General features: G+C 44.9%; 1 protein-coding gene across 3 annotated transcripts in view; it reads left to right on the top strand.

Annotated features, from left to right (window-relative positions):
• The first annotated feature begins 9,301 nt into the window (after positions 1-9,301).
• METTL25 (methyltransferase like 25) overlaps positions 9,302-15,415 on the top strand; it is an 83,715-nt gene continuing 77,601 nt past the window's right edge. For all 3 annotated transcript variants that reach the window (XR_003094337.1, XM_025205557.1, XM_025205558.1), the window contains exon 1: positions 9,302-9,461. Coding sequence is in view for 2 of the 3 variants with exons in the window: in XM_025205557.1 (XP_025061342.1) it covers positions 9,350-9,461 (112 nt within the window). In the remaining variant the exon portion in view is untranslated. The remainder of the gene's footprint in view (positions 9,462-15,415) is intronic.

The raw sequence follows: 15,415 nt of genomic DNA, 5'->3' as shown, positions 1-15,415 counted from the left end.
GCTCGGCCGGGCTCCTCCCGTCCCCAGCAGCATGTGGGAAGCTGGCTTCAGCCGCATGCTGCTCTGGATGGGGCAGGTTGGTACTTGCCAGCAGAAGCATCGGTAGAGCTGTGTGCTGCTCAGGATTGACCAGCATAGGCAGGAGGAAAGTGCATCTGGGCCCCTGCCACTCCGGCCAGGCTCGTCCCGTCCCAAGCAGCACATGGCTTCTGATGGCTGGTGCCAACCCGGCCGGGCTCCTCCTATCCCCAGCAGCACGTGGGAAGCCCACTTCAGCTGCATGCCGCCTTTCCTGGCTGGTGCAGACCCGGCCGGTCCGTCCTATCTGGAGCAGCATGCGGCTGAAGCCAGCTTCCCACATGCTGCTGGGGATGGGAGGAGCCTGGTCGGGTCTGCACCAGCCAGCAGAAGCTGTGGCGGAGCCATGTGCTGCTCGGGACTGCAGGTAGGGGGAAAGTGCAGCTGAGCACCTGCTGCTCTGGCTGGGCTCATTCTGTCCCGAGCGGCACATGACTTCGTTGCCACCTCTCCTCCGTGGTGCTGACTGGGCCAGAGCTGCGGCCCAGCTGCTGCTTCCCCTCCCCAGTGCCAGCCCAGCCCGACCCTGCATGGCCCAAGTGGCATGGTACGGGGAAAGCCTGCCCAGCAGCCACTTTCCTGGGCTTATCTGCAGGGCAGGGGCCTTTCCAGTCCTGTGCAGCAAAGCAGAACCCAGCCCAGACACTGTTTCCCCTCACCCGCACCACAGGTTCTGGTCCAGCCCCCCCGCCCCTCTCAAGTTGCAAACATGGCCTGAGCCAGGGGTAAGGCGAGGCCAGCTGGGTCAGGCTGAGGTCAGGGTTGGTTGCCTTGCAACCAGAACCCAAGTAAACACCCTGAGGTGCTGCAGCCAGTGGCTGGGGGCACCGGAGGCTTTTTGGTGTCACCGGAGACTTTTAGAGAGGCAGCCACCATTATGTGGGTTTTGAAGGGGCTCTGCGGGCCGGAGGGAAGTGCCTGGTGGGCCGGATGTGGCCCACGGGCCATGTTTTGCCCACCCCTGGTCTTAGTCAAGAAGGTGAATCAACTTGATAGTGTGCGGTTGAATCAAGAAAGCAACAAGCCTTCTGGAGGCAAGGTTTCATGCCCCCTGCTGCGAGGCTAGCTTATAGACCAGGGACTTTTGCTCTGAAATCTCAGGCTCCTGCCCTGGGGTCTTAGTTGGAAAGGGGCCTGCTGTGCCCAGGTGAGCAGAAAGGTGAAAGGGAGTCCTAGCTGATGTATACAGGATCCAAGATGAAAAGTTCCCAGTCAAGGTTGAAATCCCCCAATTGACACTGGGAACTAAAGGCCAGCCATTGCCTAGGAAAAGGTTCATCAGCAAAGAGCAGGTGCTGACAAGCTTGTAGGCAGAAGGCAGCTGTTCAGATACTTTATTCTGGGTGGATCCAAACCCTCAGACTGACCACAACCTCTCCATTTGATACTAGGCAAATGTTACTGATATACAGTGATAGCAGATAGGAATAATGCAAACAATTCTATATCTACTAGTCCTAGAACTGCACAGAGTCAAGCTATTTCTGGCCAGTACATGAGCTTCACTCTGAGGTTCTCTCTTGAATGTCAGATGTTAGCAGCCTGGAGGTTGGAGGCTGAGGCCCCCCACAGAAGGGCTGGTGGTGTGCCCTCTGTCCATGGTGGCCTCAAGTTCCCCTCTTGGGGACTCTGCTGCTATGAAATCCCTCCTTTTGTATCTTCTCCTTCTGATAACTTTTCATCTTAGGCATAGCTGATTGGTATCTCTGTGGTCATCATACTGTCCACATTCTGTCCTGTCAGCATATTCCTTTGTTTCACAAACCCATCACATGCACAAATCCTAATTTGGTTCTTTCTGGGTCTTCTTCTAATTTGGTCTGTTCCCCAAAACCACAAATCCCAAGGGCTCTGCAGTTGTGTACTGTGGCCTGGTGCCACCTTATCTCATGTTATAGAAAGTATGGTGCATGTCTTTAATTTCCCAGCCCGTGTTGTTTGCTTCTTCCCTCTGTCAAACACAGTGGGCCTTGAGGAAACTTTCAGAAACAGGATTTTAGAAATCAATTAACCCTTGCTGTTGCTCTGGACCATTGTTTTAATGCATATCTACTTTACCTACAAGTCAATTCCCAAAAGCAAACCTCTAAATACCATTTTCTAGCCATCAGCAGCCACCCTACTTATCAGGTGGATCAGAAAGATCCGAAGTAGATTAAGTAAATAAGAGACAGAAGAATAGCTCTGGAGCATTTCTCATGCATTTTCTGTTTTGTGAAATAAGAATGTAAATCTTAATCCTCTAAAATAATGATTCTCAAGCACTGTGCAGTGGTACCCTGGAGTGCCTTGAAATGCTTTCAAGGGTGCCATTGTGTGTCACACAATGTTACCACTATTAGGTGTACAAATATGATTCACAAGATAAATCCAGAGATTTCAAATAGGAATCCACAGTGTTAAAAACATTCTAACCTGTTGTGGTATGAGTTCTTTGAAATAGAAAATTGGTCTATTATCTTTCTGTCATCAAAAAATGAATAAAACTAAGAGTTCACATTTTCCAAGAGCTACCTCAAATCTATTGAACAGTACCTCGAGTCTAAAAAGGTTGAGTATCACAGCTCTAGAGTCACTACCATCAGCCTATTTTGTTTCTTCTTTTTTTATGGTAGTAAAGTGTGTTAGGACCCAGAGCTATACTAGTTGGGTGGTCTTTTTTTCTGGAACCACAATATTTAGTGGCTTAAAATAACTCCCTAAAATACCAGCTGTTTTCCACTGCACTGGAAACCTGAGTGTAGCAGCACTCTATGAATTCTCAGTGTCTTGGCTCATAGAAATAAAGTTCTGATAATGGAAACGAGGGTCAACTCACAGTGAAGGTCTTTTCCAGCTGATGTTCACAGTAGAACACAGTCATTTTTTTTTCAGTGAATAGTAAAATTTGCTAGAAAGAAGAAAGAATTTTTAGGGAATCAAAAGAATCCATAACACTGGATTGAATTTAGTAAATAACTTTGCTTGAAAAAAGAAGAGGGGGGGAGGTGGAGGAGAGGGTACAACATTTCAAAGCCATCAGTACATCTCATTTTGTTTTGTAAATACTGTACTGTTTCCTTTCTGCCTTTTCATTAAGAAACTTGGGGGTTTTATTTAAAGATAGAACTGAGTTTTAAAATTATGGTTAGAAAATGCATTGCATAGCTCCAAAACAAAACATTTCAATTTGAGTCAAATGCAGTGTTTCAGTTGGCCTAAATAAATATTTTTCTTTTTTTTCTTTCCTTTTTCTTGTTTCACCAAAGATTTGAAAATTTGCTGTCAAAGCTTGGCCAGAACTGATTTTTTCCCATTTAAAAAAAAAATTTAGCATAACACCAGAACTCATTATTCACCTAGCTCTAACTCAGAGCAATGATTGTTATAGCTTGAAGAACATCTACTGTATGTATTAGGAAGACGTATGTTTTCTAGACATTGGCCACTAGAAAAACAGTTTATAGTGAGAGATGGCTTGCATTTTGTTTCCCATTTAAATATAATTATATTGCTTTTTAAAAGGTTAATTTGAATGCTGTTTCCTAATACAGTGCCAGTTATTATTTCTAAATAAAGTTTTCAAATCATATGAAAATTTGCAAACATTTCAGCTGTGAGCTAAATGTTGTCATGCAGATGGAATGCTTTGTGCAGGTGCACTCATAATTTGGGCTGGGAATCATGCCCAACTTTGGAGATGAATATAATTCTGAGAATATACAGACTTACAGGGCAGCTAAGAAAATGTATAAATGTAGTTATTGTATGTTGGACATTTTGTGAGTGTAATGACTATATTTCTTTCCTAGACAGATGGGGAATGCATAATGAGCAAGGAGTTAAACAAGAGATAAGGAATAGCACATTAGGCAAATTCTTTTCTCCTTTCATAATTTCATAGTTTCATAGTTGGTAGAGTCGGAAGGGACCTGAGCAGATCATCAAGTCCGACCCCCTGCCATGGGCAGGAAAGCTGGGGTCAAACCACCTCCACCAGGTGATTATCTAGCCTCCTTTTGAAGACCCCCAGGGTAGGAGTGAGCACCATTTCCCTTGGAAGTTGGTTCAAGCTTCTGGCCGCCCTGACTGTGAAGTAGTGCCTCCTGATATCTAGCCTGAATCTACTCTCAGGCAACTTATGGCCATTATTCCTTGTTACTCCTGGTAGTGCTCAGGGGAACAGGGACTGTCCCATAGCATGTTAGTCCCCCTTGGCCAGTTTGTAGATGGCCACCAGATCCCCCCTCAGCCTTCTCTTATGGAGGCTGACCAGGTTCAGGTCCCATAGCCTCCGCTCGTAGGGCCTGCCTTGCTGCCCCCCAATCATGCAAGTGGCCCTCTGGACCCTCTCGATGCTGTCCACATCCCTCCTGAAGTGCGGCACCCAGAACTGGACACACTACTCCAACTGTGGCCTGACCAGTGTCGCATAGAGGGGGAGGATCACCTCCTTGGACCTGCTCGTGATGTATCTGTGGATGATAACAAGGTGCAGTTAGCCTTCCTGACCGCGTCCTCACATTGGCAGCCCATGTTCAACTTGGAATCAGTAATGACACCAAGATCCTTTTCTGCATCTCTGCTGACTAGAAGGGAGTTCGCCAGCCTGTAGGTATACTGCTGGTTCTTCTTCCCTAGGTGCAGTACCCTGCAAATCGCATCCTGGTCTCATCTGCCCACCCCTGTAACCTGTCTAGATCTAGTTGCAGCCTGTTCCTCTCCTCCAGCGTGCCCACTTCTCCCCACATCTTAGTGTCATCTGTGAATATGAACAGGGTGCCTTTCACCCCCTCATCCAAGTCGCTGATGAAGATGTTGAACAGTGCAGGCCCGAGGACCAAGCCCTGGGGGACCTCACTGCCCACATCCCTCCATGTCGAAAATGACCCATACACCACCACTCTTTAAGTGTGACCCTCCAGCCAATTTTTGACCCATCTGATTGTGTAGGCATCGGCGCCACAGTCATCTAATTTCTTGATGAGAATGGAGTGAGAGACAGTGTCGAAATACCTTCCTAAAGTCCAGAAAGACTATGTCCACCGTGACACCTGCATCCAAGGATTTTGTGACCTGGTCGTAGAAGGCCACCAGGTTGGTCTGACAAGACCTCCCTTGAATGAACCCATGTTGGTTGCCCCTAAGCATAATCTCCCCAGCTGGTCCCTTGCAGATGTGCTCCTGGATAATTTTCTCAAAAAGCTGCCCCAGGACCGAGGTAAGACTAACGGGCCTGCAGTTTCCTGGGTCCTCCTTCCTCCCTTTTTTGAAAATGAGGACCACATTGGCCCTTTTCCAGTCCTCCGACACCTTGCCAGAGCACCATGAGTGTTCGTAAAGCTGTGCTGGGGGTCCCGCAATGACCTATGCTAATTCCCTCAGCACTCTGTGGTGGAGATCGTCAGGACCTGCTGATTTGAACATGTCTAGTCCCACCAGAAGTTCCCTGACTAGCTCCTCACTGACTCTGGGCCTGGCAGCACCTCCCCTGGGTCCATCAGGGATCACAGTGGGGGGGGATGCCCCGGTACCTGCTCGAAAAGATGGAGACAAAGAAATTGTTAAAGATGTTAACTTTGTCATCTGGTTGTCGGGGATCAGAGCAGCTGCCGGCAGCTGCGTTCTGATACCCACCGGAACAGTAAAACTTTCACCTTGACAGGTGGGTAATTAATGGATGGAGTGAAATTAACCAGGCACAGACGCGTGTTGGTTACAGGAGATTGTTTACTTACGTCGCCCAGATAGTGACGTGCGACACAGGCTGAGCCTTTGTTCCGTTATAGTTGCTTCGGTTACAGTCGAGCGTACGAGGTCGGGTTACAGTTCAGCAATGACGGACGTGGCGCCGGAGCGAGCTATCGTGCCTGCAGGGCTTTACTACGTCAGGTGTTACAATGACGGGGAGTCATTAGTGATTGATCAGACCGCTAAGTCACTCTGGTGATGGGCTCAGGTTTCTCCTCAGAGATTCCCCCAGAGTTCTTCGCCTTAGGCGGAAGTTCCTAAACTATTTATAGACAGAGGTAACTAACGGAGATATCCAATCATGGGCTGCTAAGTGGAATCTTTAATTTTTTGGCAAAGCGACAGTTCTTTGTGTTATCAGGTTACAAGGTAGTGGGTCAGGTTTCCTGCCTGTTACGTATCAGGTTACGTGTGAGGGGCTAACGCTTGTTTCTTGACCAATTATATACAGTTTTCACTCGGATTTTATTTCAGCTGACCAATTACTTACAGTTCTCCGCCAGGATTTTGTTTCAGGAGTTTCTGGCAAGGATTTCTTTTAACCCTTAGTTGACTACTGTGTGCGAGGTGAGGTTGGTCTGAACGGTGTCTCTTGCTAGTGGCATGGGCACTGATTAACTGGGTTGTGACACTGGTGTGACCACTAGATTTCCTAGCGTATCCTGCAGAGGCCCTATGTTACCCAGTACCTTCTTTTTACTTCCTATGTTTTTAAAAAAGGACTTCTTGTTATCCTTGATCCAGGATGCTAGTCCCAGTTCCATCTCTGCCTTAGCCTTCCTAACAGTCCCCCTGCAGTCCTGAGCAATGGAGGAGCCTATATTGAAGACACTTTTTTCCTCCAATATACAGTTGCTTGACTGAGAAAAGAACCAGGCCTAAATTCTGTAAGGATAATTAAAATTTGAAGGTATATATTTAATTTTCCAGTTTTGAAAAATAGTAAAAGTTCTTTCATACTTCTTAATGTTTGCTATTACCAGAGATCCTGGTTTTCCCTGATAAAAAAAATTGCAAATTCTCTGATAAAACCCCCCAAATCCATGATTAAAATTAAAGGCCTCCCACAGCCCCCCCCTTGTTCGTGCCCCTCACTCCCCCCACAACAGCTCCCCAGCCCTGCTCATGCCCCTCACTCCCCCCCGACAGCCCCCCAGCCCTGCTTGTGCCCCTTGCCCCCCACCCACAGCCCCTGCCCCCCAACCCTGCTGGAGGGGGTCCCCAGCTGCCAGGGTATGGGGCCAGTGAGCCAGGTCTGGAGCTCCCTGCTCCCAACAGAAGGCAGCGGCTGCTGCAGCAGAAGGAGCACAAAGCCGGCGCTCCCACTGCTGCTGCCTGCTGCAGGCTCGAGCAGGGGGTGGGACCGTTTTCCAGGGGCAGCGCACACTCCTGGGGAGCAGGGGGGTCTGCCCCCCCTAGATCTGTGCAGAGGGCAGGAGCAAAGCGGGTGCACACTGTGTACGGCTTCCACGAAGGGCTGACAGTGTGCTGCTCTAGACCCACGCACCTACTTGTGCCCTCCAAGACCCTGTGCAGATACTATATTTGTCCTTTACTTTCTATACTGACATTCCCCTTTGGACGTACTTTTCCATTCATCTTTCTATGGAAGGGGGTACACTCCAGAAGGGGTACCTGGAGTATATATACACATACTTAGCAGTGCTGAGGTGTGGGTTCACCATGACTCAAGACACTGCTGGGACACTGTTGTCTCTGCTGGGACCCAGCGCAGTGAACTTTATGGTAAACAATGATTTTGGCTTTGGACTAATGTCATACACAGGTTGTAATAGATCTTGACCTTTTGGCCAAAATCAAGTGAAACTGGGAGCATCTGACCTCCAAGGCCTCCAGGCCTGGGGCTTACATGTAGGATGTGTCTCTGGATTTGGGGAGCATCCAAAGCCCCAGATGGATGGTTTTGTTAGGGAGAATACTTACCCAGTGGCACAGCCACACAGACTCAACAATTGAGGTCTGCTCAATCGAATTTTGGAACTTGAATATTGGGCTTTGTCCAACTGAATTTGGAACTGATTTAGTCTTGAACAAGATTTTTTTTTAAAGGTAATATGTGCAAGTAAGTAAAGAGGTGTGACTTTAGTGTGTTTATGGAGTACCTGAGCTAAAACTTGCAGCAGTTTCAAAAGAAGTAAACTGCATATATTTTGGATGATCTAAGTCTATGGGTATCTATAGAAATTGTCTGGTGTGCAAGTTACTGCAGGTATATTTATTTCTAGGTCAGTGTTTTCAAATTTGCTTCTCACTTCCATGTCCTCGGGGAGAACAGGGTTTGATGGTAAGGAGGGAGCTGCAGGGGAAAGAAGTTGTGGGGGGGAGGGCAGAGGGCAAAGGGGACTGTAGCAGTAGGAGGGGGACAAAATCAAGGAAAACCTCCAATAATTAGATTCTATACCTGGAAAATTATAACAAATTTATACATTTTCTATATATAGAATCTAATTATTGGGGGGGAGAGTTGTCTTACAATCAGGTTCATCTTACATTTGAGGAAATACAAAATTTGCCAATCTAGCACAGGAGAGCCTTTTCAAAGTCGTTGATTACTAATAGGGCTGTCAAACGATTTTAAAAAATTGATCTCAATTAAGTGCGTGATTAAAAAAATTAGTTGCAATTAATTGTGATTTTAATCGCACAGCTAAAAACTCAAAATTATGTGCAGAAAAACTCAAAGTTATGCAAAATTATGCAGGTACTTTACATCGTTGGGGTGTGAGGGGGAGGGGAATTTGTGAAGGTGTGGAGCTGTAAGTGTGTGTGTGGGGTTTGGAGCCTAGGGAGGGAGGTCCCTATGTGCCCTGGCAGGATGCAGGGTACTATGGGTCAGGAGTGAGGGGCAGCAGCAGGGCTGGGGAGGCTATGGCTTGGGAGTGTGGGACACACACACACACACACACACACACACACACACACACACACACACACCCCCCACCTAGTGGGTAAGTCCATGGGGGGAAGGAGCAGGGGAGCAGATCGAGACCCCTCACATTGAGTAAGGAAGTGGGGAAGTGGCAGGGGCTGGGAGCCCTTGATCTGCCCCGCCTTGCCCCACCCCTCACTCCCTCCCCTCCTTCTCCTCCACAGAGTTACCTGCAGAGTACTGCTCTACATTCCACCAGCTGCGTTCCTGGCCACAGGCAGGCTGCGGCTGCTTGTGTTTGTCTGTGTTTGTGTCTGTGTGCGTACCCCCCTCTTCCCACCCTCCCTGTGCTGCAGGCACCCGGAGCCCCCTCCCAGGTTGCTCTGTGGCTCGTGCACTGCCCCGCTAGATGGCCTGGAGGCAGTGGTGATGATTGTGGAGCAAATCCCAAACATGGGCTCCAAAGAAATATGCACAATTAACATGTTAAAAAAATTTACATGAGAACCAATGAACACATTAATTGTATGCATTAACTGCGATTAATTGACAGCCCTAATTATTAATATGTCATTTTTTTCTTCTACTTTCCATACAGATGATTGCGAATTTTCCACTGTATTCTGTGAAAAGACTCAAAAGTTGGTCAACATGCAGGCCTTTGTCTTGGCTGCTAAATACCATTCTGTGCCAGACCTTGAAGTGTGCACCCTGTTAGAACAGATGCTTGAAGCACTAAATGGAAAGCAAGAAGGAAGATCTGGTATATTAGAATTTATTTTACATTTTAAAAAGTCTCAAATGGCTAAGAATTGCTGAGTCTGTCATGCTTTTTCCTCCTAATTTTCTTCTATTATTAGTTGCTTACTCCACTTCAGATTTGTAAGATATTTTTTCTTACTAAAATTTGAGAAAAGGCATCACTGCATTCTGAACATCTGACACCATGTCTAGACCACAAACTGACTAGATATGGCAGTGGTTGAGTAACAATTGACATTGTCATTCTGTAGAATCAGTTAGTTCAGCCTGGACACCACAAAGATGTGACTACCTTCTCCAGCTGCTTCTGGATGGAGGAGATAGCATACATAAAACATCATGACATGTTTGAGGGTGCCACTGTCAAGAATAGTCAGCTTATGCCCTAGACAGGATCATAAGGTTCAAGTTTTGAAGGAACTGGAGGAGAAGGCAATCAGAGAGTGATTTGATATGGTTCGGTACTTGGCCACTATCTAGTTCCAGTTCTCTCTTTTATTTATAGAGCAGAGAGTTATGCTTGTATTCATGCTCCTGTTAATGATTCCACTCACAAAGCCACTTCACAAGGTAACTGCTTCACACTGCTACCTTCTTTTGCTGCTGCAGATGAACAGCATCAAACAAGGGTCCTGATTTTCATGAAGTGGATAAGATGCTGAATATATTCAAGGATCTACTTTAGCTGATCCTGATGGGCCTAGATATATATTCAGATGAAAATCCAGATGGAACAGAAAATAGGGTATGTGGTTCAAAGAGTATTCTTCTCTTGGAGTAAATATGGAATTAGGTGCTTTTGGACTAGAACTCTGTCAACTCATTCAGGGCTCACCACAGTGGAATCATCTTGGACTAAAAGCAGGAATTTCAATCAATTTTAAGATTACTTTTCAGCATGAGCAGTTGCATCTGCTTACACATTTTAATGTCTTCTTGCTCATTTTGGAAGTACACATTCTCTTTGACTTCCCTGACAGGCACAGGGTCATTCTAACACTTTGGGCTGTGTCCATACGAGGGTGGATGTGTGGTTCCCCCGGGACAACTAGCAGTGGCACACCTCGTGCAGCCACTAGTTGTCCCTGGGAAACACCTGTACCACACGTGCTCTGGCATGTGGCAGGTTATCCTGGGTAGGGTAGAGGAGGCTGGGACCAGCACTGGGCTGGCCCCAGCAGCCTTACCTGGGCTCCTGGGGCCTTCTGGGGCAGTGATCCTGCTGCTTGGAGCATGGCTGGCAACTGGAGTGTGGCTCTGGCTAGCCAGGCTCTGGTTTTGAGCAGTGCATACTACCCCCACTTTTTTTTTCCACAGGTTTTTTTGAGCCCTGGGCATGATCCCAGGTTTGGTGACCCTTTTCTTGCCTGCCAGGGCAGGAGGTTGGACTAGTTGGCCCACTGAGGTCTCTTCCGACTCTAGAATCTATGAATCTATGATATCAAGGAGTCAAAAACCCCCGCTGCGTTGCTCCCTTGAAGTGCAGAGAACAGCTGAACGTGCAGTATATGGTGCTGCAGATGTGTCTGCAACACCACATACCACAGCCGTGGTTGTCTGGACACAGCCCGTGAGGAAAAATGCAAATGCTTTTTGTCTGTTCCTTTGATTAACAGGGATCCTGCCTTTACTTCTAAATGTGGAGGATGTTTGTATTTTAAAATTGTATTTGAACATTTGTGTTCTGAGACATGCTGGTTAACGACCTTGAGGTGGCCTCAAAATGCCATATATATAGGGAAAATCTACTGCTGTAGCTAAATGCAAAATAAAGTCTTAACTTAAAATGAGTCTTCTGATTCATTTTCATGGGAGTATTCCCATGCTTGAGATTAGGCATGTGCTTAAATTCTGTGCTTTGTAGCAGGGCTTAAAGTAACTTGAAACCAGTGATACTATTCTTGTGTTTCAAATTAAGCACATTTGCTCAGCTGGGTCCAGCCCTTAAAAATAGCAGTTACTACAAAAGCTTAAACCTTTCTGAACAAGTCTCCAAGGTGCCACCCTGCCCTATGCCTGATATCAGAAAAGGAGTGGATATTTTTGCCTCATTTTTTGATTCTTGACTAGAATCTGATTTGAAGAGTGTTGGTAAAAATCTGGAGTAGTTACATTTACTGCACTTATCTATATTGAATGAAAGCAGTCTCAAAGGTGACTTTTCTGTAATGGAATTACTCTTGTTGTAACAGATGACATAAGCATGCCTTTTTTCTTTACTTATTTTTGGCTGCTCTCACTTTCAATTGCTCTGTCCACTCCATCTTTGAGACTCAGGATCTTGGAATCTATCACTTTTGACACCTTTGTAAAACCCTAACATTTGAGGTCTTTGCAATCTTTCTTTTGATTTCTGATCTGCTTTGTCGTCTATAGCATGCCTAAATTCTGCTTTCTCTTCTCCTCTGTCCTGATCGATAGCACTGTGATATATGCTGGCCACGTCCCTTCCATTTACCGCTTGTGTCATTTCTCTCTGATCTCACCATTCTTCACCTCTCCAGGGTAGCTAAAATGCTGCATTTATTAAACAAAATCTTATTCTCACCAATTCTCACACAGTTCTCATATTCTTAACTAAGGGAGTCATGGGATTACAGGGAACATCCACTTGTGAATTAGAAATTAAAGATAGAAGGCAAAGAATGAGTATAACTAGTCAGTTTTCAGGATACAAAGATGTAAACAGTGGAGTCCCCCAGGGTGGGCTCTGTCTTGGGACTGGTGCTATTTAATATATAAATGATCTAGAAAATGGGGTGAGTAGTGAGGTGGCTACATTTGCGGATGAAACAAAATTATTCATAGTGTTAAAAACAATGGGAGATTGTGAACAGCTACAGAAGGATCTGGCACTATTGAGTGAATGGGCAACTAAATGTCAGATGAAATTCAATGTAGATAAGTGTAAAGTGATGCACATGGGCAAAAATAACCCAAATTATACTTATACTATGATGGAGTCTACCTTAGCTGTAACCACATAGGAAAGGGATCTTGGAGTCATTGTGGGCAGTTCACTAAAAACAGTTCAGTGCTCAGTGGCCATCAAAAAGGCAAACAAAATTTTAGGAATTATTAAGAAGGGAATTTTAAACAAAATTTACAATATTATTATGCCCCTTTATAAATCCATGGTGTGTCCATACCTTGAATACTGTCCCCAGTTCCTGTGCCCAAACCTCAAAAAGGAGAGAGAAGAACTAGAGAAGATACAGAGAAGGGCAACAAGGATGATTGGAAGGGCTTCTGTAAGAGGAGAGACTAAAGAGGCTAGGCTTATTCAGTTTAGAAAAGAGATGCTGAGGAGGAACATGAAAAGGATTTACAAAATACTAAATGGTGAGGAGAAAGTAAATAGGGATTTATTATTTATTCTATCTTGCAATACAAGAACTAGGGAGTCATAACACGAAACTAGTAGGTAGTAAGTTTAAAGCTAAGAAAAGGAAGTTTGATTTCACACAGTATGTAATTAAAGTGTGGAAGTCTCTGCCACCCAGTGTTGTGGAAGCTGAAAGTTTAGCCAGATTCAAAAAGTGATTGGACAGATTCTTGGAGGAAAAGGGCGTCAGTAACTACTGCGAATGAGAGTTAGGTATACAGCCTCTGAATCAGAACTTCCTAGACCTTTGCAGCTGGGTGCTGAAAGTGAGAGAGGAACAGTGCAAAACCCCAGTTCATCTTCCCTTTCAGCATCTGCTCTCTGTCACAGTGTGACACAGGACACTAGGCAAGATGGACCTATGGTCTGACCCAGTAAATGGCAATTCTTACGTTTTTATGTTCTTATTCTTCCGATGCAACAAAAATGTCAGTTATCCTTAAATGCCATTTCTAGCTTCTCTGTCTTCATGTATGCAATTGAAGCACTTTGTTGCCATTTTATGAATACAAACAATTTGTTTGCTTGCATCTTGTCCATTTTTCTTTCTCTCTCTCTGACTTGTCTTAGCTTCTAAATTAGTGCTTCTATTGTCTACTTCTCCCATTCTTGACGTTAGCTGCTTTTTTGTGATTTCAAATAGCTATTATTTCCTGCTAGATATTAAGCTTCTTCCTTCCTTCCCTAGGTCTGTACAAACTAATACCTACAATACAGGGAATGTGACCAAATTGGTTTCCATGTACTGTAAATGAGAATTTTTGTGGGTGATACCTTTTATTTGACCAAGTAGTGCACAAGTAGGAAAGACTTAGATAAGCTTTTGAATGCATTCACCTGATGACCTAAAAAAGAATGCATTGCATTTGAAAGCTGTCTAAGTCTTTCCCAACCATGCACTTAGTTCAATAAAAGGTATGACCCACAAAAGTCCTGGCCTCTTATTTACTTGTTGGACCATAATGGCTACTTCAGTGCTACCAAAAAATACAGGTTTAGAGCTCATATAATGAAAGAATAAAAAGACAATATTCCAAGATTTTGTGCACTGAACCATTTTATTTTGTTTAACTCCTTCATATGGAACAGGGAAGTCAAACACATAAGGTTAGCAAGCTGGATGAGTAGCATACAGTTGGCTGATAGGCCAAATTGGGCCTCGAGATCAGCCCCTGGTGCTGGATCCTGGACCCAAGGTTGGTCTGATGTGGGTGCCTGAGTGCCCTAGACCAGCCTTGTGTGCTGCATGCCACACACAAACCAGACTCAGCTCCACGTGCCACATGCCATGCATACCAGATCTGCTCCATGCACCACATGCCATGCATGCCAGATTTGGCTTTGTGCTCCCATACTGTGTGCGCCAGATCTGTCCCCATGACCCACATTCAATGCATGGGGCCAGCCTGGTGTGCTGTGCATGTAGGTCCAATCCAAGATCCGTGGGCAGCACAGCAGCCCAGATGATGGGACTCTGTTGATTGGATCCGTGCCATGGACTGTATATTTGACACTCTTGGTATAAAGACTGTGTACAAGACTATATATAGTAAAGATCTTTAACTTGAATGAATTGCCTGAAAGCTATCAAGCTAAGGCAAAGTACCCAATTTCCTATTTGAAATGTGGAACTTTTCACTGTGCTATACTCACAATTTGTAAAATGGAACTTTCTTTAAATTTTAAATTGATTTTAGGCTTTCTGGACTCATTCCTCTATTTCCAAAAAAGATGCACATTCAATTAGGCCTTATAGATACAGGAAAAACATTGATAGAGCCATGTTTTCAAATGGCATAATTCCATTTCCTTTTTGGATACTCTCCATAATTTTCTTTGCCATAAGTAAAACATGCTTGTTACACTACACTCACAAATACTTGCAGAGTTCTCTGTCTTAGCAATGAAATAATTTTAAAATTCTATAATATGGATGCACATAACAGTAGCTGCTCTTATGGTGGCTTATTTGTAAAGGAGCAAATTAAGTCATATAAACACTTGAAAATCTGGCCCCATGTTTCTTTTTTTAATGCAGCTTAAAAGTTGTAATACAGATGGACCTATACAGAGGAAGCCTGAATCAAGATCTATATGGTTTTCCATTGCTTCCCTACATTGCTTAATGTGGACCATAATGTATCATCTGATTCTTTGAGCTGGGCATGAAGAGAGGATGACAGTTAATGTCAAATAGGGAAACTCCTATTAGAGGTTTAAGCATCTATAAAAGGAAAAAGGGAGGTATGGTGGAGAAACAGAGCTAGAGGTAACAGATTCCCAATCTTGCAAGTCTTTTAAGGATAAGTTAGAGCTGATTTAGTCAATATTAGCTATTTTTACCTTCCATGCTTCAAAATCTTTCCCCAGTTCTTTAGCAGGTAGTTATCAGCCAACAGGGGTTCCTTGCAGCATTGTTACTACAGAAGTTGTGCCAACCAGATGCAGGAGTAGCTAAATAAACATAGAGGCTAAGTATAGATGTTCAAAAAGCCCCTGGCAGAAGTGCTCTGTTACACTTAATTAAGTGCTACAAATTAAAGTGTGAGCAAATTGAACAGACATTCACT

The sequence above is a fragment of the Alligator sinensis genome, unplaced genomic scaffold, assembly GCF_000455745.1.
Source record: "Alligator sinensis unplaced genomic scaffold, ASM45574v1 scaffold976_1, whole genome shotgun sequence".
In the NCBI taxonomy this organism is placed as follows: domain Eukaryota; kingdom Metazoa; phylum Chordata; order Crocodylia; family Alligatoridae; genus Alligator; species Alligator sinensis.
Note: the sequence above shows the minus strand (reverse complement) of the source record. Positions and strands in the feature narration are given on the sequence as shown.